The 27596-nt window shown below is 38.0% G+C and overlaps 1 protein-coding gene across 1 annotated transcript in view; it reads left to right on the forward strand.

The window, feature by feature from the left end:
• The window catches only part of LOC132559734 (uncharacterized), a 108762-nt gene that overhangs the window by 17899 nt on the left and 63267 nt on the right, over window positions 1-27596 (forward strand). Inside the window, exons 4-10 of the mRNA XM_060224361.1 lie at window positions 7406-7522; window positions 9451-9483; window positions 18976-19040; window positions 19256-19374; window positions 19519-19588; window positions 20484-20556; window positions 24455-24522. Of these exons, the coding sequence (XP_060080344.1) occupies window positions 7406-7522; window positions 9451-9483; window positions 18976-19040; window positions 19256-19374; window positions 19519-19588; window positions 20484-20556; window positions 24455-24522 (545 nt within the window). The remainder of the gene's footprint in view (window positions 1-7405; window positions 7523-9450; window positions 9484-18975; window positions 19041-19255; window positions 19375-19518; window positions 19589-20483; window positions 20557-24454; window positions 24523-27596) is intronic.

Raw genomic sequence — 27596 nt, forward strand, 5'->3', positions numbered from 1 at the left:
TATTTTTGTCGCCAAAGATCGAATTGCAATCTTCAGAACACGTTTTATCGAAGTTGCAGAGATACACACTGTATATAACCAACTTTGCGATAATACACCATTATGAAACCTATACGATATTGTGTAAATAAATTATATGGCAAAACATGGGCTAATGACACAGTCAGTGTCACATGAATCTGACCACATATAAACTATATATCACATGAATTGTCATGATTGTTAATGATAACTTATGATGGCAGTTTAGATATTTCAAAGAAAAAAAACAAACAAAAATCAAGGAAAATCACTGTTTTATGGGAAAAACAAATCAAATTACAAATCTATTGTCTTCAAATAATTTTTGTTACAAACAAGTCAGTTTGGTGCATCTAAAATTAAATTCCATGTTTAGATGTGCAGAAAAATATGTCAACTGTTAATGTTCAGGTCTCATCATTATCACATTTTTCCCTGACACATAGAGCATGATAATAAGCAGGTTTCATTATAATATATATATATATATAACACAACAGAAAACAATGGAAATAGTATTAAATGAAACAGGAAATTCTTCATAAGTGCACAAAATTTCACTAAAAATGATCCATGAGTGAAGTCAGGAAAATTTATTAAAAAAGGTTAGAAACAAAGAATATATACATAAATAACCAAAAATGTGGCACATCACTGTTCATACTATTACCTGTTGATACATTTACTTCACAAGTAAAATATATGACACAAGTTTATATACACACTCTGGTGTCTTCATTCAGAGGAGAAAAATCTTGGTATTGAGATGATGGCGTTGTAGTACATCCTCATCATCTATTGCCAACCTGTTGTTGATGTCTGTTTGGTAAATTTTTGTCACAATAAATCATTTTTTTTAGAAATCACCATGTCACAATCATGATTATGGATTTCCCCTTGTTGTGAAGGGAAATGGTGCTTAAACCTTAAATATAGTGTAAAACATGGATAGTACGACCTGTTTGATGTAGTCAGGGGTGGGGTCCTGTAGTCTTTATTGGCATCTACTGTATCACAATTTGCCTCTGTTCAATACTTGACTAAATGCTGTGTTATACAAGCACTTGGACCTGGCGCCCATTCAATGTTCCAATCTGTTTCCCCACCTCAGAGATATTTAACTTGATCAGGGGGGTCTGCTATAATGTCAGATCAGGTTTCTATATCTCAATTAAGCCCTGATTTGCTGTGATATCTTTTACACCTTCTCTTGTACTGATAGTTAAAAACAGATTTATATACCAAACTGTAGAAGGTAAGGGTAGACCCAGGTAGGTACACCTGTAGACTAGGTATACTGTGTGTGTAGGTAATGCTTAGCCTCTAGATCTCCACTTCAGTACCTTTATCATCTTTATAGCAATGAAACTAATATCATATAAAACACATATCAGGTGTGACTCAATCTGCCTGTAATAATTTGAAACAATTTACTGGAAACCCCAAATTAAGAGTGTGTCTGCTAACATAAGAGATTACACACCTGAGCTGTCAGATTTATGGCCAAGAATCAGACACAACCATTCGTGTTCACAGTCGATTGTTTTCCTTCAACTTCAGATTTGAGATTTCCTGTTGATGGACTGACCATGATTTCTGAAGTCAGGCCATAAAATGATTTTCTTCTAGATCTTTGACGGTGCTGACTACTGAACCACATTCTCTCATTTTTTGGGGGGTAAACATTGTACTTTATGTAGGTATTTCTTTAGGTGTCTATAGATTGTTGAGTTTACTATAGTTACATTTAGCGGTATTGTTATATATGCTATTGATAACCCTAAACAGGATATAATGGTTTACAAGTACGGCAGTGAGTGGAGCTGTAAAAACCTGTGTTTTCATTGACGCGCTAAACTGTAGACTAACAAAGGGTCTCGTGGTAGCGTCGGCGCTGGCTGACCTGCCCCGGGCCGACCTGCCCTGGGCAACTTGGTATTTACAGGACAGGTTGGCCAAAGGGAACTTAGATTACAGCAGGGGCACACTTTAAGAAAGGTCCATTTCTCTATAGTACTTTGTGATAACCTTTCACTTAGATATTAATAGTATTTAATCAAACTTTAGAGACTGGTGTTTAAAAGTTTTATTTGGTATGATAGTTAGCAAGAGGACTTGTACTACTCAGTTGTTATTTTGTGAAGTACCTCTTAGCTATTAAATTGTCAGTGACTGAAATGTGATTGTAGCTATATGCAGGTGCTTCATTATGATCTGGTTGACTGTCCCATGGCCTCCAGACACAGCCATTGTGTGTTAACCTGTATCAGATACACACAGCATACCTTACAGTGTCGGCCAATATATATGTACTACCTGCTATAGATCTTAACTTCACTTTCTGATGTTATCTGAGTTTTACGCTTTGGTATAACTACACAATGTTCCAACTAAGCTAATTTTAATAAATCAGAAATAAAGATATTAACTGATATGTTTAATTGTTCAGTTGAAGATTTTAACCATTCATCTTTAGTTAGAAACTTTGTGTATGTTTTTCTGTTTGACAATTATGATTGTTTGTAAATAACGCCTACAACTTCTGTTAAGGAAGTCACATTCCATGTGGCATGAGACATCTTTCCTGAAGCTGGTGTCAATAAGTTATATCATACTAAGTGTATCCCAGAGCCTGTTAATTATTACACTTAGTAATGTCTACTATGTTATGTGAACAGATTGCGATATACATTAAACTTAAGTTGTGGCATTAATATCAATTCCAAACCATTCGCATATCAAATCACCATTAAAACAGTCAACCAGTCTGGACTAGATATTATTTTTACCAATGTAGATTTGTTTGTGTTCAAAAGCATGCTGGAAATCAGTATTAAATACCAGTGAGTTAGTGTCATTGTTACAGTGACCATAAACACTACAGCGTATTTCAAGTTGTGGACAAACATTGCTAGTGTGTAAATATATAGTCAAGGATAAGTTAGTGATTGTCAGATTTTCATTGCCTGTGTTAATCTTTAGATGTAAGCTAACTTCCTTGGCTACAAATGGAGGTGTACAATATATGTTTCCATTTTGTAAGCCACAGATTTCTTTCCCCTCTGCTGGTCAGTTAGCCACAGATTACTTTCTCCCTGTGCTGGTCAGTTAGCCACAGATTCCTTTCCCACTCTGCTGGTCAGTTAGCCACAGATTCCTTTCTCCCTCTGCTGGTCAGTTAGCCACAAATTACTTTCCCCCTCTGCTGGTCAGTCAGCCACAGATTCCTTTCTCCCTCTGCTGGTCAATTAGCCACAGATTCCTTTCCTACTCTGCTGGTCAGTTAGCCACAGATTCCTTTCCCCTCTGCTGGTCAGTTAGCCACAGATTCCTTTCCCACTCTGCTGGTCAGTTAGCCATCGATTCCTTTCCCACTCTGCTGGTCAGTTAGCCATAGATTACTTTCCCCCTCTGCTGGTCAGTTAGCCACAAATTCCTTTCCTTGGTCATCGTTTTGCTGGTCAGTTATCAGTCAATATTAGCCTGAGAAGCACTGGGTGTGGTAGGAATTACAAACAACATCATTGTTTATCTGTGACCAATAACTTATACCTCCTTGACCTGGCCTTTCTAGTAACTCCCAATGGTTCATACCTTCCTATGTATTCCCTTGTCTTCTTCCTAATGTCTTCAGGCTGTGCTAACTCACCTTGGAAAACTTTATATTTTAATGTCATATCTTACCAACTCACCAATGGAGAATTAGTATTTATTTGGCATATCTTACCAACTCACCGATGAAGAATTGATATTAAACTGACAATTACCAACTTACCTAGCCTGGGGAGAATTAATATGTCTTACCAAGTCACATTAGGAGAATTTCTCTTTCGATGGTATCCTTACCAACTCACCAAGGAAGAATTTATAGTGAGCTGGCATATCTTACAAGAACTTGCAATTTCTCTTATGACTACAAACTCGTCTTTAGCTCAACTACCCAACCCCTTGGGAAGGATTTCTCATGTTCATTCATTAGAGCATCACACCAGTAAAAAAGATAGGTGTAAAAGTGGAGGTTGACACTGTAAAAAGTACAGTTTATATAAGCACTCATATAGGAATTGCTTCAGAACAACTCCAGACCATTTTTTCCCTAGAGTATGGAGTATATTGATGTAAACCATGTAAAATACTATTTCCAGTCAGTAACATTTATTTGTTGTCAGAAGGATGACCGTGGTCAGTCAGTTGTCAAATCATAATCTTAGAAATTTTGTATTTGTATCGTAAAGGAAATTTTTCAGCTTAATTACTACTGCCATCAGTGATACTTTTGTGCTTAGTCTTTATCAGGACCGTTGGAGAGATTTGGATAATTATCGTAGTGTCAATACCATTCACATAATACTTATCACATAATCCTTACCCTATCAGAGCTTTACAAGTTATTTTTTCACAGCCATACACACAATATACAACATACTAAAGCAAATACTCATGGCTACAATTGTTGTAGGCTAATAAATTGTTGTGTGTTATAAAGTTTGGACCAAACATTAACTGTACATTTCATGCTGACGAGTTATATCAGCTATCAGACAGTTAAATTACCCATTGATTAGGGGGGCCATAGTGGACTATGGCATACAACAACAGGCAAAACCAAAGTGTTTCGACATTTCTTTTGCTATTGGTATGATAAATCACCCATCAAGTTGGGAGGGAATTCAGGACATGGTTTTTGTAACCACTTCTGTGTGGTTCTCTCTGTACACAATTTGATATTGATAGATCTAGACATATCAGTTTTGAAATCCAATGAATTTATGTCACTTAGCCAAAAAATGTTAACCAGAGGTTGACATATTGTTTTTTGAACTTGGTTGAATTAATGTCTTACTATACCATGGCCATGAGTTGGCACCTGCAACCCAACCCTTGATCCTTGGTGAAGAAGTCTTTCATAGACATTAATCAAGGGTTTGTAATTTGGGGTGACCTGCTAATGATTTGATATCACACAAATACTTATGTAAAGTTTATATACCTGGTACATAACTTTCTTTTTGTCCGTGGTTTCATTTCTTGTGACTAGAAACACTTGGGAGTACCTTCATTTGAAAATGGTAGTAGAACTCCTCCCAAGTGTTACTATTGTCCATCCCAGGTGTATAAGATATAACAAAGACAGTTCTATTTAGGACACACATGTGTGTTGGGCTGATCAATATTGATATGAGAATTGATAGGAGACCTGGTGAGTTAGATCAATAATGGACTAATTTAGTGTAGGTGTATTGTAGATAGGACACATCTGGTCATATTGTTAAATATATCCTTGATTTTTAACAAACTTCTTAATGTTTAAAGGTTGCCTGGGATGAAACAGCTGTGTTGTTCACCTCTAAAATTAGCAGTGTTGAAAAGGTTGAAAACTGAAATTGAGCTGTAAACTATAAGATCTGGGGTAGCCTAATGGTATATATTCTACAAGCTGTCAACATTGTTCAAACAACAAAAACATCTTCAACCAGACCTAGACCTACATGGAGTCATTTGGTTTAATGAATGACATTGCCCAAGATTTAAATTTCAGTGATTCTCAAAAGTTTGAATCTTCAACCTTAATGTCTTATTTTACAAATGAGGAAAACTGAACTTCAGGGTCTATTAGGTAAAATCTCTTTGAATGAAGATTAAGGGTTAGGGTTATCGCCCTACATTCGTGGTCGTTGGTCTGTCCGTAAACATTTCTTATCGCTATTTCTTGAGAAGTACTGGATGGATTTTTCTCCAATTTCACTTCACATGTAGCCTCCCCTTGGTCCTTGCTTGTGCCTGTTTGATTTTAGGACTGATCGAAAAAACAAAATTGCTGACAGGTGACCGTCTTTGATTTTGCCAAGTAAAGTTTGATATCGCTATTTCTTGAGAAATACTCAGTGGATCTCTCTCAAACTTTTTTATAGGTTCCCCTTTGTTCCTAGTTGTGCCGGTTTGATTTTCATAAAAATTTTACAACATTTGGTAATGCCCAGCTTTGTAGATTTCTGTTTGGAATATTGCGTTAAGTGTATGTTATTAAGTACTGAAGCAACATTTCCAAACTTGGCATGCTACATTCCCATGATATATAGTTGTGCCCTTCACTTTTCATTTAAACTTGATCAAAATGCTGCATCCTATAATTTGACATATTAGGTATTCCAAAACCATTTCCATGAAAACACTTTGGAAGCTTCTGATTGGTCGAAATTAAGATATTTTCTGAATAAGTTGAAAATCAGTATGAAAAGGATTATAGGGATGACAAATACAATGATAACACTTAAAAAAAAAAACAACCCAAAAACAATGTTTTCAGTTGGTTGCCATGGTGACCACATGAAGACCTCTTGGAGAAATCTTGTTGGGACAAAACAATTGTTGATTTGGGAGCAAGGGGTATTAGTCAGACATCCTGGCAACAGTTCTACCTATCGGTATTCCTGCAAAGGATTAATGTTTAAATTTCTTGCCATTAAGAGTGAAAACAGAGAAGAGAACAGGGTTTTTTTTTTTTTTTTGCGTGTGTGTTAAAGAATTTCTCTTCCTTAATTGCACACTGAAGATACCTGAGTTAGAAATGCTGGTACTGTGTGGTATATTTGTCTAAGCTTTATAGCCAGTGGAAACCTTTGCAGCAGCTAGAGGATATTACGGTCAACCCAAAGCTCATTTAGGTCATTTGAAGCTGTCAATGAGAGTATCAGAGGAAAAAAGATAATTGAAATATTGATAAACCATTTCACTCCAATATAGAATAATTATGTTATCAGTTGTAGGGGAGTTTCATCTTAACAAAACATTTGGATTAATTAGCATAACCCAGAATCAATGGAATTGCTAGCTGGTTATTGTTTGGGGCCCTCATGGAGGATGAGGACAGAGGATATGAATGTCTGTCCAGCTGTCCATCTTCCTTCATGATATTGTACTGATGTTATAAGTGACAATCTGAACTTTATGTAATGATGAAACAAAGTCTGGCCATCATTTCATTAAAATGTGTAAAACATTAATTAGTGAATACAGATAACATCATTGATATATAATCTTGTCACAAATATGATGATCACCACCAAAATTAGCCAGGCTGACCTGACTGGAAGGAACAAAGATAAATTGGTATTAGAACATCAGTGCAAACTACAGATGTTAAAACAACAGTATAGAAATGTTCAGGATTTATAAAGTTAATTTCCAAAATTTAATTTGATCTGTAAAAGATGTGTTATAACTTAAAACCCGCAAGAAACGATTAAGATCTGTCATTTTTCTGCTGATGAAAATGTATATAGTTTTATTATCTTTTTCTCTTGATGATGAGGAGAGATAGCATGAAATCAGATGTGAATTGGGTTTTGTGAGGTAATAAAATGATGCTGAATTTGTTTTATAGGTGTTCCAGGACCTGGGTACAGAGGTGCTTCAGGCTGCCTTTGAGGGATACAATGCATGTCTTTTTGCATATGGACAGACAAGCACAGGAAAGACTTACACCATGATGGGAGGCCAGGTATTGTTCTACCATAAAAGGAACACTTCTTTAGTGAAAAGAAAGATGGATTTACAAAATGCTCCTTGATTTAGTGAAAGTAGTAGGGTATTTCAAATAGAGGATAGGTCATGAATGGGTATCAGGAAGGAATGTCATAATTGGGTGTCAGGAAGGAATGTCATGAATGGGTGTCAGGAAGGAATGTCATGAATGGGTGTCAGGAAGGAATGTCATGAATGGGTGTCAGGAAGTAATGTCATGAATGGGTGTCAGGAAGGAATGTCATGAATGGGTGTCAGGAAGGAATGTCATGAATGGGTGTCAGGAAGTAATGTCATTAATAGGTGTCAGGATGGAATGTCATGAATTGGTGTCAGGAAGTAATGTCATGAATGGGTGTCAGGAAGTAATGTCATTAATGGGTGTCAGGAAGGAATGTCATGAATGGGTGTCAGAAAGGTTTCTCATTAATGGATGTCAGGATGGTTTCGTATGAATGGATGTCAGGAAGGAATGTCATGAATGGGTGTCAGGAAGTAATGTCATGAATGGGTGTCAGGAAGGAATGTCATGAATGGGTGTCAGAAAGGTTTCTCATTAATGGATGTCAGGATGGTTTCGTATTAATGGATGTCAGGAAGGAATGTCTTTATTGGTTGTCTGGAAGGAATATCATGAATGGGTGTCAGGAAGGTTTCTCATTAATGGATGTCAGGATGGTTTCGTATGAATGGATGTCAGGAAGGAATGTCATGAATGGGTGTCAGAAAGGTTTCTCATTAATGGATGTCAGGATGGTATCGTATGAATGGATGTCAGGAAGGAATGTCATGAATGGGTGTCAGGAAGGAATGTCATGAATGGGTGTCAGGAAGTAATGTCATGAATGGGTGTCAGAAAGGTTTCTCTTTAATGGATGTCAGGATAGTTTCGTATTAATGGATGTCAGGAAGGAATGTCATTAATGGGTGTCAGGAAGGAATGTTATAAATCTAATAGGTTGCCATTTGTAAGAAATGTGCACTATCATTCATTTGAGTCATAAAACTCACGGTGAATGGATTATGGTTGATATGACCTATGGTTGTATTTTCTTGTCAAGTGTTTTCTTGTATATCTTTCTATCAGTCTAGTATTCCTGGTATAAGTACATAAAGTTGCTTGTTGACATCATTTGAAGTTTTGCATAGTTCAAGTCTTGACTGGCTGTTTCATGAAATGCATAAGCATGGATTTGATCAGGGAAGTTACATAGATTTCAATAACTAAATTTTGAATTTTCTGTCATTAGATACATAGAAGATGTGTTGTTCCATTGAATATCTTATCAATTTAAATAGTATTATTTTTCTCTGATGTCAGTTTATTCTACTGTATGAATGAAATATGATGCTTAATGAAACAAAGCATTGATATCTTCCATTGAAGTTTAGGAAATAGTAGCAAATCATTGTACATTTAAAGTTAAATGTTTGTAATAACAAGACAGTACCATTTTGAAATGACTGCTTTTATGTTTATAAAGCTTTCCTTGGATATGAATAGGGATTTTAGAAATCCATCTAAGATGTGCTTAATCAATATTCAACCTTCACTCAACTTGTCTCCAAAACCAGAGTAATTATTGGACAGAACAATTCTGATTGGTCAAAACTAAAGACGTTCTATCACCATTGGAAGTTTTATCATCACTGGTGATTCAACATTTTTTCCATCCACTAATTAAAATTTTGTCAAATTGATAACATATGCATATTCAACTATCAAAACTCAGGTTAATAAGATTTGAAGTGAAATGAGACAGAATATTGTGGATGATATCTGTCATAACAATACTCATCTCAAGCTGTTCCCCATTTTTGCCACCTACCAGCTGCTGAGGTCTGTGACAGAATACAATGATTATTTAATTACTCAAATATTTAATTCAGTATTTGTTTTCACAGGAAGATGCAGGACTGATTCCAAGAATATGTGAGGTAAGTATTTCCTCATGATATATTTCCTTATAAACATTATTTCAAAAAGATCATTGGATATTTCACTTGGTCAAGTACCAGCAGAGAAAGGCATGCGACATCAATCTTGAGAAAAACTGGTGAAGGGGCCATATTTTTGGCATAGATTTTGATGTACAGGTGACTCAGCTGAGATTTATGTAACATATTAAACCCTAAAGAATGTAGATAAATCCTCCCTCTATATGTCTGTCAACACAGACATGGACTGTATTGTCCTCTGAAGCCGCCCAATAGATCAATCAAATCTCAATGACCAAGTTTAAAATATTGCACCTTAAGCATGTCTATCCACACGGAAAGTTAAATGTCTGCTCTTAAGTTTTGTTTGATCTTGTTTAAATGGAAGATGTTATAAGTTGTGGTTGATATGAATATGACTTGAAGACTTGGTGGGCGTACACTTAAGGGGTGACAGTATGACGAGTGACAGAATTATGGGAACGCCATGAATTCTTGTCTGATGCTGCAAATTCTCTTATTTTCTGTGATAGATATTCAACGGGTGATTCCTTGAAGGCTGTATTAGTTTTGATTATACTAACCAGATTGTTGCCCTCGCTGAATGCCATAACCTGCTAGGAACCCAAGGCTAATTTTTATAGTGATTCTTATTAAGAAAAGCTCTTGTGTTTTAATTGGCTGATTTTCATGTGACATAAAGTTCCCATGAGTTACTAGTATATGGCGCCTTTCAGAAGCCTGGAAAACTTTTGGGTCCTGATTCCTAAGTAAATGTCACTGTACATGTTGATATTTTCCCTTTCTTTCCACTTAACAGTATTTCACAGTCACTTGGCATTCATGGGTATATGTTTCTTATTTCACAAGAGAACATGCATGATTAAATAATGTATGAAACAGTAGCAGGAAAAACATATTATGGGATGGGGAGGGGGTGTAGGTATCATTTAACTACTCATCCTCGCCCTCCCTTTGTCTTTTGCCTGGGGAGACATGTGGTATAAATTAGGTAACCAGCTGGATCATGTGATAGATTTTGTGAGGGTCTAGATAAAGGGCACAACATCTGTACCTTGTGATAGACATTGTGAGGGTCTAGATACAGGGTAGAAGCTTAAGATACATGGCGGATGTGAAGATCTAGATGGGGGTACAAGTTACTGGGTGGATGTGAAGGTCTAGATGGAGGTACAAGATACATGGTGGATGTGAAGGTCTAGATGGAGGTACAAGATACTGGGTGATGTGAAGGTCTAGATGGAGGTACAAGATACTGGGTGGATGTGAAGGTCTAGATGGAGGTACAAGATGCTGGGTGGATGTGAAGGTCTAGATGGAGGTACAAGATGCTGGGTGGATGTGAAGGTCTAGATGGAGGTACAAGATACATGGTGGATGTGAAGGTCTAGATGGAGGTACAAGATACTGGGTGGATGTGAAGGTCTAGATGGAGGTACAAGATACTGGGTGGATGTGAAGGTCTAGTTGGAGGTACCAGATACATGGTAGATGTGAAGGTCTATATGCAGGGTACATGACACAGGTTGGCAGTGAGGCTCTAAATACAGGGAACAGCTTTAAGGATGGATGTGAAGGTCTAAATTTAAGGTACATCATTTACGGTAGAGGGGCCCCAGCAGGAGCCACATGGATAAGATACGAGTAATTCTTTTCATATTTTGTATGATAGATTGATTACACCCTTGAGTAATTTGATTTATTAAGAGTAAACACTTAGATATGGACAGTATTTTAAAGTTTACCTGATACACTGTGTATCGTGTCACTGGAGTACCAGGTAAGGAGTCTATCAAAATAGGAACAGGTGTCTAAATTACCTTTAATTTGTACCAGAGTGTGTTGTTATGATGTAATCAAGATTGTTGCTATAATAATGAGTGAATTAGTAGCTCTTCTGTCCCAGTAGGGGGTTTACAGGACATTTTCCATACCTTAATACACAAGAGCCTATGGTAAGAATTAGTAGGTCTACTCAAGGGCTGACCAGTAGTGTTCTTAGACTGGATTTAGTAGATATAGCCTTCAACACCTAAACAAACAGATGATCGTGAAAATCGAAGGTAGAGGTCACACATACAATGATATATTACTACACAAGTCCTATAACTAATGATATAATAATTCCTGTGTTATATCCAGTATTGTTTAAATCTTTATACCACACAAATAGTCTGCTGATTTACCTGTTGTCAGAGATCATTGAAAAGGTCTCTTTAGATACTGTCAGCTGTTTTTATCTATCAGTGATGGAGCTGCAATATTAAACAGTAACAAAGTGTCAGAGGTACTATGTTAGTGAGACTGACTATTACCAGCTGCTAACACCTTACATTTCTTGTTTACTATTAAGGCTTCAGTAATAGTCTGTCTTGTTTTCACAACTCTCAGCAATACTTGATGCTTGTACTACCTTAGTACTTCATTGTAAACACTGTTACTGAATTTACAGGTTGATTACGAACATACTGCACATTGTGTGAACAGGTGGGCCAGGATATCCCTCCAACCTGATCTGATAACAGGTGGGCCAGGATATCCCTCCCATCTGATCTGATAACAGGTGGGCCAGGATATCCCTCCCACCTGATCTAATAACAGGTGGGCCAGGATATCCCTCCCATCTGATATGATAACAGGTGGGCCAGGATATCCCTCCCACCTGATATGGTAATAGGTAAATGGCTGGTGTTGACTACTGGGACCAGAGTATCCCTCCCACCTGATCTGGTAACAGGTGGGCTAGGATATCCCTCCCACCTGATATGGCAACAGGTAAATGGCTTGTGTTGACTACAGGGACTAGAGTATCCCTCCCACCTGATCTGGTAACAGGTAAATGGCTGGTGTTGACTACTGGGACCAGAGTATCCCTCCACCTGATCTGGTAACATGTGGGCCAGAGTATCCCTTCCACCTGATCTGGTAACAAGTGGGCCAGGATATCCCTCCCACCTGATCTAATAACAGGTGGGCCAGGATATCCCTCCCACCTGATCAGGTAACAAGTGGGCCAGGATATCCCTCCCACATGATATGGTAACAGGTAAATGGCTGGTGTTGACTACAGGGACCAGAGTATCCCTCCCACCTGATCTGATAACAAGTAAATGGCTGGTGTTTACTACAGGGACCAGAGTATCCCTCCCACCTGATCTGATAACAAGTAAATGGCTTGTGTTGACTACAGGGAACAGAGTATCCCTCCCACCTGATCTGATAACAAGTAAATGGCTGGTATTGACTACAGGGACCAGAGTATCCCTCCCACCTGATATAGTAACAGGTAAATGGCTGGTGTTTACTACAGGGACCAGAGTATCCCTCCCACCTGATCTGATAACAAGTAAATGGCTGGTGTTGACTACAGCGACCAGAGTATCCCTCCCACCTGATCTGGTAACAGGTAAATGGCTTGTGTTGACTACAGGGAACAGAGTATCCCTCCCACCTGATCTGATAACAAGTAAATGGCTGGTGTTTACTACAGGGACCAGAGTATCCCTCCCACCTGATATAGTAACAGGTAAATGGCTGCCAGGATATCCCTGCCACCTGATATGGTAACAGGTAAATGGCTGGTGTTGACTAAAGGGACCAGAGTATCCCTCCCACCTGATCTGATAACAATTAAATGGCTGGTGTTGACTACTGGGACCAGAGTATCCCTCCCACCTGATATAGTAACAGGTAAATGGCTGGTGTTGACTACTGGGACCAGAGTATCCCTCCACCTGATCTGGTAAGAGGTAAATGGCTGGTGTTGACTGCAGTAGGCCAAAAGAGAAGATAAGGTGGCTACCAATCTACTGAACACCTCTGATCTCTCTGAACCAACACCATACATTAGAAATAAATCACAAGGCAAATAGTAGAACAATTAACACTGGCTTTTGAATTTATCCTTGATGTAGACAAGGTGAAGTGATATATCGAACTAGAAACACGTTTCACTGTCAGCTACATTTATTTTTGGTTTTCCCAGAGCAATCAATATGTTGTGTGTGTAGATATGGAAAGGTGTTGAAGCTTTGATGGCAGGTAGTACTGTTTATATAAAGAGATTGTATCTATAGCCATGTCCTTACTACCTGGCTTTGGGGTGTACCTATAGCCATGTCCTTACTACCTGGCTACAGGGTATACCTATTTCTGTATCCTAACTAACTGGCTACAGGGTGTACCTATATCTGTGTCCTTACTACCTGGCTACAGGGTGTACCTATATCTGTGTCCTAACTACCTGGCTACAGGGTGTACCTATTTCTGTATCCTAACTACCTGGCTACAGGGTATACCTATTTCTGTATCCTAACTACCTGGCTTTGGGGTGTACCTATAGCCATGTCCTTACTACCTGGCTTTGGGGTGTACCTATAACTATGTCCTTATTACCTGGCTACAGGGTATACCTATTTCTGTATCCTAACTACTTGGCTACATGGTGTACCTATATCTGTGTCCTAACTACCTGGCTACAGGGTGTACCTATTTCTGTATCCTAACTACCTGGCTACAGGGTGTACCTATTTCTGTGTCCTAACTACCTGGCTACAGGGTGTACCTATTTCTGTATCCTAACTACCTGGCTACAGGGTGTACCTATTTCTGTATCCTAACTACCTGGCTTCAGGGTGTACCTATTTCTGTGTCCTAACTACCTGGCTACAGGGTGTACCTATTTCTGTATCCTAACTACCTGGCTACAGGGTGTACCTATATCTGTGTCCTAACTACCTGGCTACAGGGTGTACCTATATCTGTGTCCTAACTACCTGGCTACAGGGTGTACCTATTTCTGTATCCTAACTACCTGGCTACAGGGTGTACCTATTTCTGTATCCTAACTACCTGGCTACAGGGTATACCTATTTCTGTATCCTAACTACCTGGCTTTGGGGTGTACCTATAGCCATGTCCTTACTACCTGGCTTTGGGGTGTACCTATAACTATGTCCTTACTACCTGGCTACAGGGTATACCTATTTCTGTATCCTAACTACTTGGCTACATGGTGTACCTATATCTGTGTGCTAACTACCTGGCTACAGGGTGTACCTATTTCTGTATCCTAACTACCTGGCTACAGGGTGTACCTATTTCTGTGTCCTAACTACCTGGCTACAGGGTGTACCTATTTCTGTATCCTAACTACCTGGCTACAGGGTGTACCTATTTCTGTATCCTAACTACCTGGCTTCAGGGTGTACCTATTTCTGTGTCCTAACTACCTGGCTACAGGGTGTACCTATTTCTGTATCCTAACTACCTGGCTACAGGGTGTACCTATATCTGTGTCCTAACTACCTGGCTACAGGGTGTACCTATATCTGTGTCCTAACTACCTGGCTACAGGGTGTACCTATAGCCATGTTCTTACTACCTGGCTACAGGGTGTACCTATTTCTGTATCCTAACTACCTGGCTACAGGGTGTACCTATATCTGTGTCCTAACTACCTGGCTACAGGGTGTACCTGTATCTGTATCCTAAATACCTGGCCTTGGGAGTGAAGCTATAGCAATGTCCTAAATACCTGGCATTGGTGTGTACCTATATCTGTGTCCCAAATACCTGGCTTTGGTGTGTACCTATATCTGTATCCTAAATACATGGCCTTGGAGTGTAGCTATAGCTGTGTCCTAAATACCTGGCCTTGGTGTGTACCTATAGCTGTGTCCTAAATACCTGGCCTTGGAGTAAAGCTTTATCTGTGTCCTAACTACCTGGCTACAGGGTGTACCTATATCTGTATCCTGAATACCTGGCCTTGGATTGAAGCTATAGCTGTGTCCTAAATACCTGGCCTTGGTGTGTACCTATATCTGTGTCCTAAATACCTGGCCTTGGTGTGTACCTATATCTGTATCCTAAATACCTGGCCTTGGTGTGAAGCTATAGCTGTGTCCTAAATACCTGGCCTTGGTGTGTACCTATATCTGTGTCCTAAATACCTGGCCTTGGTGTGTACCTATATCTGTGTCCTAAATACCTGGCCTTGGTGTGTACCTATAGCTGTGTCCTAAATACCTGGCCTTGGAGTGCTAAGCTGTGACCTATAGCTGTGTACCTATAGCTGTGTCCTAAATACCTGGCCTTGGTGTGTACCTATAGCTGTGTCCTAAATACCTGGCCTTGGAGTGAAGCTATAGCTGTGCCCTAAATACCTGGCCTTGGTGTGTACCTATAGCTGTGTCTTAAATACCTGGCCTTGGTGTGTACCTATATCTGTGTCCTAAATACCTGGCCTTGGTGTGTACCTATATCTGTGTCCTAAATACCTGGCCTTGGTGTGTACCTATAGCTGTGTCCTAAATACCTGGCCTTGGAGTGAAGCTATAGCTGTGCCCTAAATACCTGGCTTTGGGATGTACCTACAACAGTGTTATGTTACTTCTTTGCTTTGACAATACCAGGATCTGATGTCTTAGGATGAACACAAATAGCCATGTTCCTTATAGGAGGCGCCACTTTCACAAACATTCCTTTATTTCCTGATATTGTTGGGAGATGTCGAAGTTGAGATATCAGTTAAAGTGGCTGGCTATATTAGCTGTAAATGATATGGCAGTTTTTGTTTGTTTACTTACGCTAAGGGAATTAACCAGGTAAACAGAAAAAGGACCTGTTTGTAACTTGTTAATGTAAATGTATGGATTTTTATACTTACCTACATTTACCTGGGTTCCTTCTCTGGTCCACTTTGGTCAGTCTTACACTATTGACTCTAACTTGCCCTGGATTATATTCAAATTTTTGTCTTTTGTGCAAAACTGAAATTAAATCTTAAACCAACTTCATTACATATTTTGAATGCTAAGTAGACAGAGATTTTGACAGGTGTTAACTATATAGACAGGGCGATGGTTTGTATGGATATGACTTACAACATTCAAAGTGGTATTTAATATTGATTAAAATCAATGATTTACTTTGACAAGAGGCTCCAGACATAGGTATTGTGGTCTGAGGTCATGTAAGGCTTACCCAACAGTCTGACCAGAGTTCTCCACTCACTCTACAAGCCCAGTAATGATACATATGTATATTCAACAAGTTAACATATAGTCAATGGAATGTTCAGAAATGAGTAAATTTGACATCATTCTGGTTTACAATTTTACTGTAGAAATAAAGAAAAATAAGATAGAACATAAGTTTTTGTGTTCTTGTGATTTCTATGAACTTAACTGGAGGTGAGAACACTGGACTACAGGTGATAACTACCACATATTAACATGATGTTCCCTTTAAAGGGCTGTATTTATTTAACAAATATCTTTCCTTTGAATTCCCATCTTGATGTTTAAATATTCACTTGTCAGACTTAGATGAATGAACTTTCAAACAATGACACAGAGTAATTAAGTCTGTAGAATATTACTATGAACTCCCTCAGCAGGGGAGCATATCAAAATTACTTCAAGTCAATGAGAGTAGCCCAAATAAACAGACAGCTCCAACAATGGGTTGGATTTCTTTATCTTAATTGATACCACGATGGGAGATTGTGTTGTAATTCTGGCAACTTTTAGGTCAATTGTTTGTAAAGCTTATCAGACCTGTGAGATTATCCAGCCAGATCCTATAAACTGCTTCAGGGTGGTCATTGGTGGTCAACTCCACATGCTGGTCAGTCTATCAGATGATGCAGTAATAAAGTACAGGCTTAATATGTAAATCTGGTTCAGTTAATAAAAACTGTCTGACTCATGAGAATTAGATGTTCAACTTTCCTTAAATACCCTACACACTTTATTTCCTACACTAGGGAACTGTGTATGGGTATAATGTTTAAAGAGGCTTGCCGGAGCCAGGGTAACAGTAAAAACTGTCGTCTTGCATTGTCTGTGTTTTGTTGCCCAATGTCTTGTAGTCTTTTCACATTTCTAACTTCTATAGAAGCACTGCAGTGTTTTTACTTTAGCATAACTCAGGGTTTCAAGAGATGCAAAGTGATAGAAATTATGGAGAAGTTTTATGGTCATAGTGATCTCATTGAGAAATATTCTTTTTCTTTGTGTGATATGAGGTTTGACAGTGTTGATACTGGTAACATTGTAACACTTGATACTTGTTACTTTGTAACATTGTTGATACTTGTTACTTTGTAACAAACATTCTTGATACTTGTTACTTTGTAACAAACATTGTTGATACTTGTTACTTTGTAACAAACATTGTTGATATCTGGTACTTTGTAACAAACATTGTTGATAGTTGTTACTTTGCAACATTGTTGATACTTATTACTTTGTAACATAGTTGATACTTGTTACTTTGCAACATTGTTGATACTTGTTACTTTGCAACATTGTTGATACTTGTTACTTTGTAACAAACATTGTTGATACTTGTTACTTTGTAACATTGTTGATACTTGTTACTTTGTATTTTTTGGTGTTGTGGTATACTTTTTTTCTCTTTTGAGAATGTGACTTACTTACTTGGATTGACCAAGATTTACATGTCAGATGTAGTCGATGAAGAAGAAGTCCCTTATTCCTCCGGCATGCCTGGTCATATTATCCTTGTTCTTTTTAAGGAGTTTCTTTGAAATCTTTCATTTGTATATATTTTGCCATAGTTGTATTAGTCCCTTACTGGTGAAACTACATGTACAGGGGACTAGTTTTCCTATTCATACATCTCGGTCTGTCCAACCATCTATCCGTCCGTCCGTCCATTGTGATTCTCATTAGTCTTCACATATATTGGGTCAAGTTCGAAGTCACTGTTACTATTCATAGAAAATCAATGTCAGTGCTTAAACAGCTTCATTCCTTGAAGGATTCTCACCAACTTACTGTAAAAATGCATTGGATTAAAATAATTTAATGAAATTAAAATTAAGATAAAACAAGTCCATGTTTCAATATTGTTTTTGCTCAAAGTTAAGGTCACTGTTACTAATTTCATAGAAAATTATTGTTAGCACTCAAGCAGCTTTATTCCTTGACGGATTTTCATCAAACTTCACATATTCATAAAGCATCACAATATCTTGTATGAATGTGAGTTTCAGGGTTGTTGGTTCAAGGTCAAGGGCATCATTAATATTGTTAAAAATTCATTATCAGGATCCCAGCAACTTCATTCCTTAGAGGGTAGTTTTAATTAACTTTAAACACTTACAACTGGCCATGACACATAACACATCAGTGATGAAACTGTCTTGTCAGGTTATCATACTTATCTATTTCATTGTTACATTAAAATCAGTGAAAAGAAATTTTATACTTTTCAATTTTTCCTAAATTAACACCAAACAGCACCACCATCTTTATGAATCAATATGGTACCAGTGTGGGACATATATTGCTTTAGCAATACTCAGTATTTAAGTTAAATATGAGTTAGGATTATGATAAGGTTTTCATGTTTGTACTTTCTTGTTGTTTTTGTTCCTTTAGGATACTTACAGTCAATTTACTCTACTGATCTAGATTTATTCTTATTTGTGTATTTCAGGGGCTGTTCAGTCATGTGGACAACTTTGTGGACCAAGATAATTTGTCATTCCATGTTAAGATCAGGTGAGACCTGCGACAGGAGGGAGAAATAAACATGATTATTACAGATATATATGTAAAATGGTCCAGTTATCCAGGCAACCAAAATTTTCAATATGTTTGACAACGTCATCTAATGAAAATCCTGATTTGCATCTGGGAGAGAGAGAGGGAGGGAGAGAAAGAGATTGAAGTTTGTTTTGAAGTAATCTTTTAATATTGATATTTTTTGTCCACAGTTATTTGGAAATCTACAATGAGAGGGTTAGAGATTTACTGAGACCATCATTGTTAAAGAAAAATGAAAAATACACACTGAAAGTACGGGAACACCCAAAGGAGGGACCATATGTTCATGGTAAGTTAACATGTGGTTATCTACACTCCAAAGGAATGTTGTTTCCTGAAATGAATTATTTCCTGTCAGCTTTTATTGTAGCTTAAATTAGGAACAATCAAAATAAGTTCATATGTTTCATGTTGGCTTTCTTTCATTTTGCAGATTTGTCAACACATTTCATCCATGACAACCAGCAAATCCAGGCTATTCTGGAGAGGGGCAATGAATATAGGTAAGTCTTTTAGCCTGTCATCATCAGTGGTGAGATATTCAAGATGTTTGAGGTCTCTCTGTCTTTTGGTCCTCCAGTCCTTTCTGTAAACAATTTGCTGTAATAACTCTTCCTTAAAAGACAACTGCAAGGACCATCTTGTAGCAGTATTAGTTCAGTATTGGTGTAAGTTGTGAACGCCGTATTTTGATAGTCATCATGGCTGAGAGCATCCATGTTGGAATTTGTTGTCATATTTTCCAACTTATAAACCACACCCGAGTATAATCCGCAGGGTCATTTTTTTTAGCCATTTTCACAATTTCATCCACAACCAAGCTGCACCCTTTCTTATGATATGATGACCACTGTTGTTGATGTTTGGTATGATTTAATAGATATCTTCTCCATTTTTCTTTGTTCTTTAAAAATATGCAAAACACCACCCCCTATCATCCGCCCACCCCCACCCTATTCCCCACTTAGGTAAGGGGGCACATATCATTCACTTTTATGCATGTGTGTGATCACATATTATGTATGATATAGCTCACGAACCCAAGGACAAACCTAGTTCATATTCACTACATACCATCACCTCAGCAAGTCCCACACCTGGGTACAAATGGGTTCAAACTCACATCAGATTTCTGATATTGGTAACAGTAAATATCACAGACTTCCAGAAGATCAAGAGGTGAAACAGACATGTTTCAATATTTGCCTGTCTCACAATTTACTGAAAGATAAATTTTGACCTTCAGCATTTTTTAAAATGCTGTCATTCTTCCATTGAAAGTCAGCAGAGGAGTCGGGAAACTGTAAACATTTGAAACCTGTCATCGATCTGATCCATTTGTTTTCAATATTCTACTCAATCTAATGTTTCAATTTTTGTTTTGTCTTTTATTTACAGAACGACTGCATCTACCTACATGCATGATCATAGCAGCAGAAGTCACGCCATAGTTACCATAGAATTCACTCAGGTAAGGTCAATATCAGTATCAGAGTAAAATACTCCTGGAGGCTAGATAATCTGTAGGCCAGATACTCCTGTAAGCAAGATACTCCTGGAGGCTAGATAGTCTGTAGGTCTGATACTCCTGGAGGCTAGATAGTCTGTAGGCCAGATACTCTGTAGGCTAGATACTCTGTAGGCCAGATACTCCTGTAGGCTAGATAGTCTGTAGGTCTGATACTCCTGGAGGCTAGATAGTCTGTAGGCCAGATACTCCTGTAGGCTAGATAGTCTGAAGGCCAGATACTCTGTAGGCTAGATACTCTGTAGTACTGATACTCCTGGAGGCCAGATACTCTGTAGGGTAGATAGTCTGTAGTGTAGATACACCTGGAGGCTAGATAGTCTGTAGGCTTGATACTCTGTAGGCCTGATACTCTGTAGGCTAGATAGTCTGTAGGCCAGATACTCCTGTAGGCTAGATAGTCTGTAGGCCAGATACTCCTGGAGGCTAGGCCAGATACTCCTGGAGGTCAGATACTCTTGGAGGTTAGATAGTCTGTAGGCCAGATACTCTGTAGGGTAGATAGTCTGTAGTGTAGATACACCTGGAGGCTAGATAGTCTGTAGGCCTGATACTCTGTAGGCCAGATACTCTGTAGGGTAGATACTCTGTAGGCCTGATACTCCTGGAGGCCAGAGGGTAGATAGTCTGTAGTGTAGATACACCTGGAGGCTAGATAGTCTGTAGGCCTGATACTCTGTAGGCCTGATACTCTGTAGGCTAGATAGTCTGTAGGCCTGATACTCCTGGAGGCTAGATACTCTGTAGGCCTGATACTCCTGGAGGCTAGATACTCTGTAGGCCTGATACTCCTGGAGGCTAGTTAGTCTGTAGGCCTGATACTCCTGGAGGCTAGATAGTCTGTAGGCCTGATACTCCTGGAGGCTAGTTAGTCTGTAGGCCTGATACTCCTGGAGGCTAGTTAAACTGTAGGCCTGATACTCCTGGAGGCTAGATACTCCTGGAGGCTAGATACTCCTGGAGGCTAGATACTCCTGTAGGCTAGATACTCCTGGAGGCTAGATACTCTGTGGGCCTGATACTCCTGGAGGCTAGTTAGTCTGTAGGGTTGATAGTTTTGGCAATAGTGTTTACAGTTTTGATTTTGTTAAAGTGAAAAAAACAAAAGTTATTAACCTTCTTGGTCTCTACACACACAAACACACACACAGAAGAAAAACCCTAGGATCACTTAAAAGTAATGAAATCAAGTTCTCTGAATACATGTTATTTAGACAAAGGCTGGGGTCGTGGTCACTAACATCTTTTGTTCATTACCTGTATTTGAGGTAACAGAAAGTTCTGATTGTTTCGAGATAAAGCGAATTTCTGTTATATTTGGTAATTCTTTGTTAAACTCCAATGTTCAAGGTAATCCCGCTCCTTACTCTTAGTCTCAAAGTCCTACAATGTAATGGGCTCAATAGAATGTATACCTACTTATATTTATTGTTTTCTTCAAGACCATTTTCTGTTTTACCATTATGTTATACAATGCTAGATTCTACTTAGTATAACTTTACATGGTACTTCAGCCAGATTCTACTTAGTAGAACTTTACATGGTACCTTAGCCAGATTCTACTTAGTAGAACTTTACATGGTGCCTCAGCCAGATTCTACTTAGTAGAACTTTACATGGTACCTTAGCCAGATTCTACTTAGTAGAACTTTACATGGTACCTTAGCCAGATTCTACTCTGTAGAACTTTACATGGTACCTTAGCCAGATTCTACTTAGTAGAACTTTACATGGTACCTTAGCCAGATTCTACTTAGTAGAACTTTACATGGTACCTTAGCCAGATTCTACTCTGTAGAACTTTACATGGTACCTTAGCCAGATTCTACTTAGTAGAACTTTACATGGTACCTTAGCCAGATTCTACTTAGTAGAACTTTACATGGTACCTTACTGTTAAGTTTTCATTAGTGTTGATACTGGAGCAACTGAACAACCTTTGTTTTGATTTTGAAACATTGTAACAATTCCAGATGTACTTGTTCTGTTTTGACTCTCTTAGCTAACAGAATTGGCATTGGGGATTTGTGCCATCTGTTTGGTGTGTATGTTGTCCATTTAAACAGACACATCACTGGCCTTTCGGGGAGACCATCTGTTTAGAATGTATGTGCAGTGCCTTGATCTACTGCACCAGAATACCTACATCTGTTATTCTTATCTTAATTAGAGAAGATAAGCTCTTGTCATAAAACCAGTCTAGAGGTGTAGAGGCCGCTGACGTTTGAAGGAACCATGTCAGCCAAGAAGTATTCTGATACATGCTGGGAGTTTCATAAAAATCATAATAATAATGCAGTGATTGCCATAAAATGGGTTCTAATATATTCATTAATATAAAACTGATGTTGAACTTTATAGATATGTCTGTCTACATAGGATATATAGGTGTTATGGATAGATACTTTCTGTTTCCAGTCCCCCAAGTTTTTAGCAGGTATAGTTTGCATGTTATCCGAGATAACACAGTCCTGGATTGTAGCACTGTCTCCTGCTTATGTTTGTATAAATTACCTTAAACATCAGTTGGCTGAAGCCTTGACGAGGAAAACCTCTGATCTTTACTGAGCATTAATTTTGAAGTAATTCTCTTTAGCTGCTTTTTCATTTGAAAAGATCAAAAAAGAAAAAAAAAGATATATCAACATTAAATTTATTGTAGAGAATCACCAATATTATCAGACTGCCAAAAAATTATGTTATATAACTGATTTACAGGTCCAAGGGTATAGACTTCAAGGCTAAGTAGGACTGGTTTCATATGTCTCCATGACACAGTCATGCAACTTAATCTATGATTAAAAAAATTGGACTGTATACTGATGTCAGCAAGATTTTAATTGGTCACGGATAAGGAATGGTGAGAATTAACAGAGAAATAATGAGTGCTTCAGGGTACATGTGTAATTATGGTGGTAGGTTTAGGTTAGAGACTTTACACTGTAGTGTACACTCAAAAGATAGACAGTAATGATATAAGAATTTATCAGTTGGTCTTATCCCATCAGAGAGGTTAAGTGATTGAGCTTTAATTTGGAAACATTTGAAATACCTAACCTATAGGCATGTATAAAATTGCTGGGCTTTTAAGATTCAGATGAGCGATAACGGCCCTATGGGTCTCTTGTTTTAAGTATATTATGACAATATTTAATATTATAAACACTTTGTATGTGCCAGTAATGTAAAGAATTTGCAGAAGAAGTGTGGATTATGTAGCCTACTTGACATTGCTTAAACAATGAGGTTCAGACCCCATAGTTGACTGTGCATTTTGAAAGAGGCAGATAATCAGTTAAGTCCTCTAAGTCCTTTATCCTTTTAGCCATAGGCCTGCCCATTACAGTGTATTATTGTACACGATGATTTGCTCAGTATTGTATTATACAAAGAGAGTTTATAAATGAGTAAGTCGTTCAGTAATATCATTCTGACATGTTATAACTTTATATAAAACAGTAAGTGCACAGCTTTACAGACAAGATTAACAAGGGTGGCATGACTTGAACTTTAAGTCACTGAAGAAAACATTCAATCAAAGTTATACCCATATTTAGTCAGGTTTAATTAGAGGGAACCATGTGATCCATTCATACACATACTGCCTTGTTTCTCATCCAACTGTAATGAAACTTCATGTATTAAACTGTTTATGTAGAATAGTTGTTTTCACTGTTGTATAAAATAAAGAAATATTTGTTTAAATTTCTTTTAAATACATACATAAAGCCTTACATTTCAGTATGAAGTTTAACCTGTCTGATCTGTATGAGGATGTAGATACATTGTTTTGTCAAGGTCATTATCAAATCCATGACTGATTTGTGATTCTCTCTTTCAGGCCAAATTAGAAGATGATCTACCTCATGAAATTGTCAGTAAACTTCACCTTGTGGACTTGGCTGGCAGGTTGGTGTCCCCAAATGCCTAAGAATTGTGTATCATGCCTTGTAATATAAGTTTATAGAGACAAAAACTGTGAATGAGAAAAGAAAGATTGATTAAATGACATTATAGTTATGACTTATAATACAAAATTACCTATATCATGGATGGTTAAGTGGCACAGTGGTCTCGCCTATAAACCTAGACGTCTGAGGTCCAATTCTGACCACGTAGGTTGTCCCCAATACTCTGGTTTCTTTCCACAGTGATACCCCTTTCATACTTCTATCTGTGTCAACTAGAGCGTTTAATTTAAGTCTGAAAGTTTGTTTGTTGTGAAATAATTAAAGTTTATCATTACTGATATCAAAATCTGTTAGAAAAAGAACGGTATTTATCAGTGGGAGTGTACCCAGTCATAGTCAGATCCACTGACCGTCTGAGGCTGACTAGTGATAGAAACACAACTCCTTGACAGTTCAGAATTTTAACATGGTTTTTCTTGATTCAGGCTGTCAACTGATTCCTATATACCTATATTTTCCTATTTTTCGAAAAATATTCCTGTATTTTTCAGGAAATTTGTTGCCGATAAATGTAGAGATTGTAAATATTTCTTTAATACTACTTTTGACTTCTTTACTTTACAAGTTAGAGAAGTAAGTCTTTAACAGCATCACCAGCCACCGGGAAATGATTCAGTTTATCTCTTTATCACCTGTATGGACACCTTACAAGGCAGTACAACAGGTTATTGGCCTTTTAGGTGCTCATTCAGATGATGATGAGGAGGAGGAGGTGGAGGAGCTATGCAGCAGCTCTCTGCCTGGATTGTGATGTTGTTGAAGTGAATGGTTACTTTAAGATAGTTTTTAATCATTGATTAATATAGAAATAGTAAGTGAATGTAAGAATTGTTAGTATAAATGCTTTTGAATGAAATGATTTCCTTTGAAAAACTCCTATATTTTGCCTTAAACTAGCAAAAAAAACCCTATATTTGTTGAAAAATTATTTCTATATTCCTGCTATATTTTGAAGAAGACTTGGTTGACAGCCTGAGTTTTGTACTTCAGTGCTAGCTGGTACTGTTGAGATTAAATCTAGGATACTGATTTGTACCTAAAGAGTAAATATAGATACAACTTGTATATCTTTAAGTGACTATATACAACACTTAAGTATTCCAACTCACCTTGGTTAATACATCCCTTGATCTGGCATGTATTGTAATACCATTTGGAGGTGTGAGGATTACTGATTTGACAATAACAGAATCTTAAATCCTATTGTACACGTCAGTGGCCAGGTAAAGCGCCACTGACCAGGAATGGAGTCACACCTTACATACTTTGTAGACTGGAATGCTTCATATTTTGTTTCAAACATTGACAAAAACAATGCAAATAAAATGTTTTCAGGAGGACCCAACTGTTGACATAAAGATTAAATAGACCTGTAAGACAAATGTTACTTTGTAGACTAAAGTATGTGAGGATTAAAAGTTTTCATATAAATGGATTGACAGTTGAAAACGCCATGTATCTTATAGCTGTTTGTCTCCCCAGAGTATACCTGTATTCCTCCCCGAGTACACCTTGTTTCCCTCTCCAGTGTACATGTTATAAACATTTTAATTACCAGAGTACACTATATCCCTCTCCTTAGTACACCTAACAATTATTTCCTCCCAAGAGTACACTTTACAACTGTTTCCCTCTCCAGAGTACACTTTACAACTGTTTCCCTCTCCAGAGTTTATATTACAACTGTTCCCTCTCCAGAGTACACATTACAACTGTTTCCCTCTCCAGAGAACACTTTACAACTGTTTCCCTCTCCAGAGAACACTTTACAACTGTTTCCCTCTCCAGAGAACACTTTACAACTGTTTCCCTCTCCAGAGAACACTTTACAACTGTTTCCCTCTCCAGAGTACACATTACAACTGTTTCCCTCTCCAGAGTACACTTTACAACTGTTTCCCTCTCCAGAGTACACATTACAACTGTTTCCCTCTCCAGAGTTTATATTACAACTGTTCCCTCTCCAGAGAACACTTTACAACTGTTTCCCTCTCCAGAGTACACTTTACAACTGTTTCCCTCTCCAGAGTTTATATTACAACTGTTCCCTCTCCAGAGTACACATTACAACTGTTTCCCTCTCCAGAGTTTATATTACAACTGTTCCCTCTCCAGAGTACACATTACAACTGTTTCCCTCTCCAGAGTACACTTTACAACTGTTTCCCTTTCCAGAGTTTATATTACAACTGTTCCCTCTCCAGAGTACACATTACAACTGTTTCCCTCTCCAGAGAACACTTTACAACTGTTTCCCTCTCCAGAGAACACCTTACAACTGTTTCCCTCTCCAGAGTACACATTACAACTGTTTCCCTCTCCAGAGAACACATTACAACTGTTTCCCTCTCCAGAGTACACATTACAACTGTTTCCCTCTCCAGAGAACACTTTACAACTGTTTCCCTCTCCAGAGAACACTTTACAACTGTTTCCCTCTCCAGAGAACACTTTACAACTGTTTCCCTCTCCAGAGAACACATTACAACTGTTTCCCTCTCCAGAGAACACTTTACAACTGTTTCCCTCTCCAGAGAACACTTTACAACTGTTTCCCTCTCCAGAGTACACTTTACAACTGTTTCCCTCTCCAGAGAACACTTTACAACTGTTTCCCTCTCCAGAGAACACTTTACAACTGTTTCCCTCTCCAGAGAACACCTTACAACTGTTTCCCTCTCCAGAGAACACTTTACAACTGTTTCCCTCTCCAGAGAACACTTTACAACTGTTTCCCTCTCCATAATACACCTTACAACCATTGCAAATATTTCCCTAAGTAATATGATTATATTATCATAACCTTTTGATGACTTCCAAGATAAACCTTTTCAGGGATGATGAAACAGAATTCTACGGAATTCTTATCTCTAATTCTGATGTCACCACTGTTTTGGGCAGCTCCGTTTTAGTATGGATTGATTCTAGTCGTAGATATCTCTGTAGATCTGACTATAAACTTGATGTCAACACTCTCATTTTTATAAATTGATATATCGGGAATAGGATGTT

Source organism: Ylistrum balloti, unplaced genomic scaffold (assembly GCF_031769215.1).
Source record: "Ylistrum balloti isolate Yb309-2 unplaced genomic scaffold, AGI_CSIRO_Ybal_v1 Utg370962, whole genome shotgun sequence".
NCBI classification, from domain to species: Eukaryota; Metazoa; Mollusca; class Bivalvia; order Pectinida; family Pectinidae; genus Ylistrum; species Ylistrum balloti.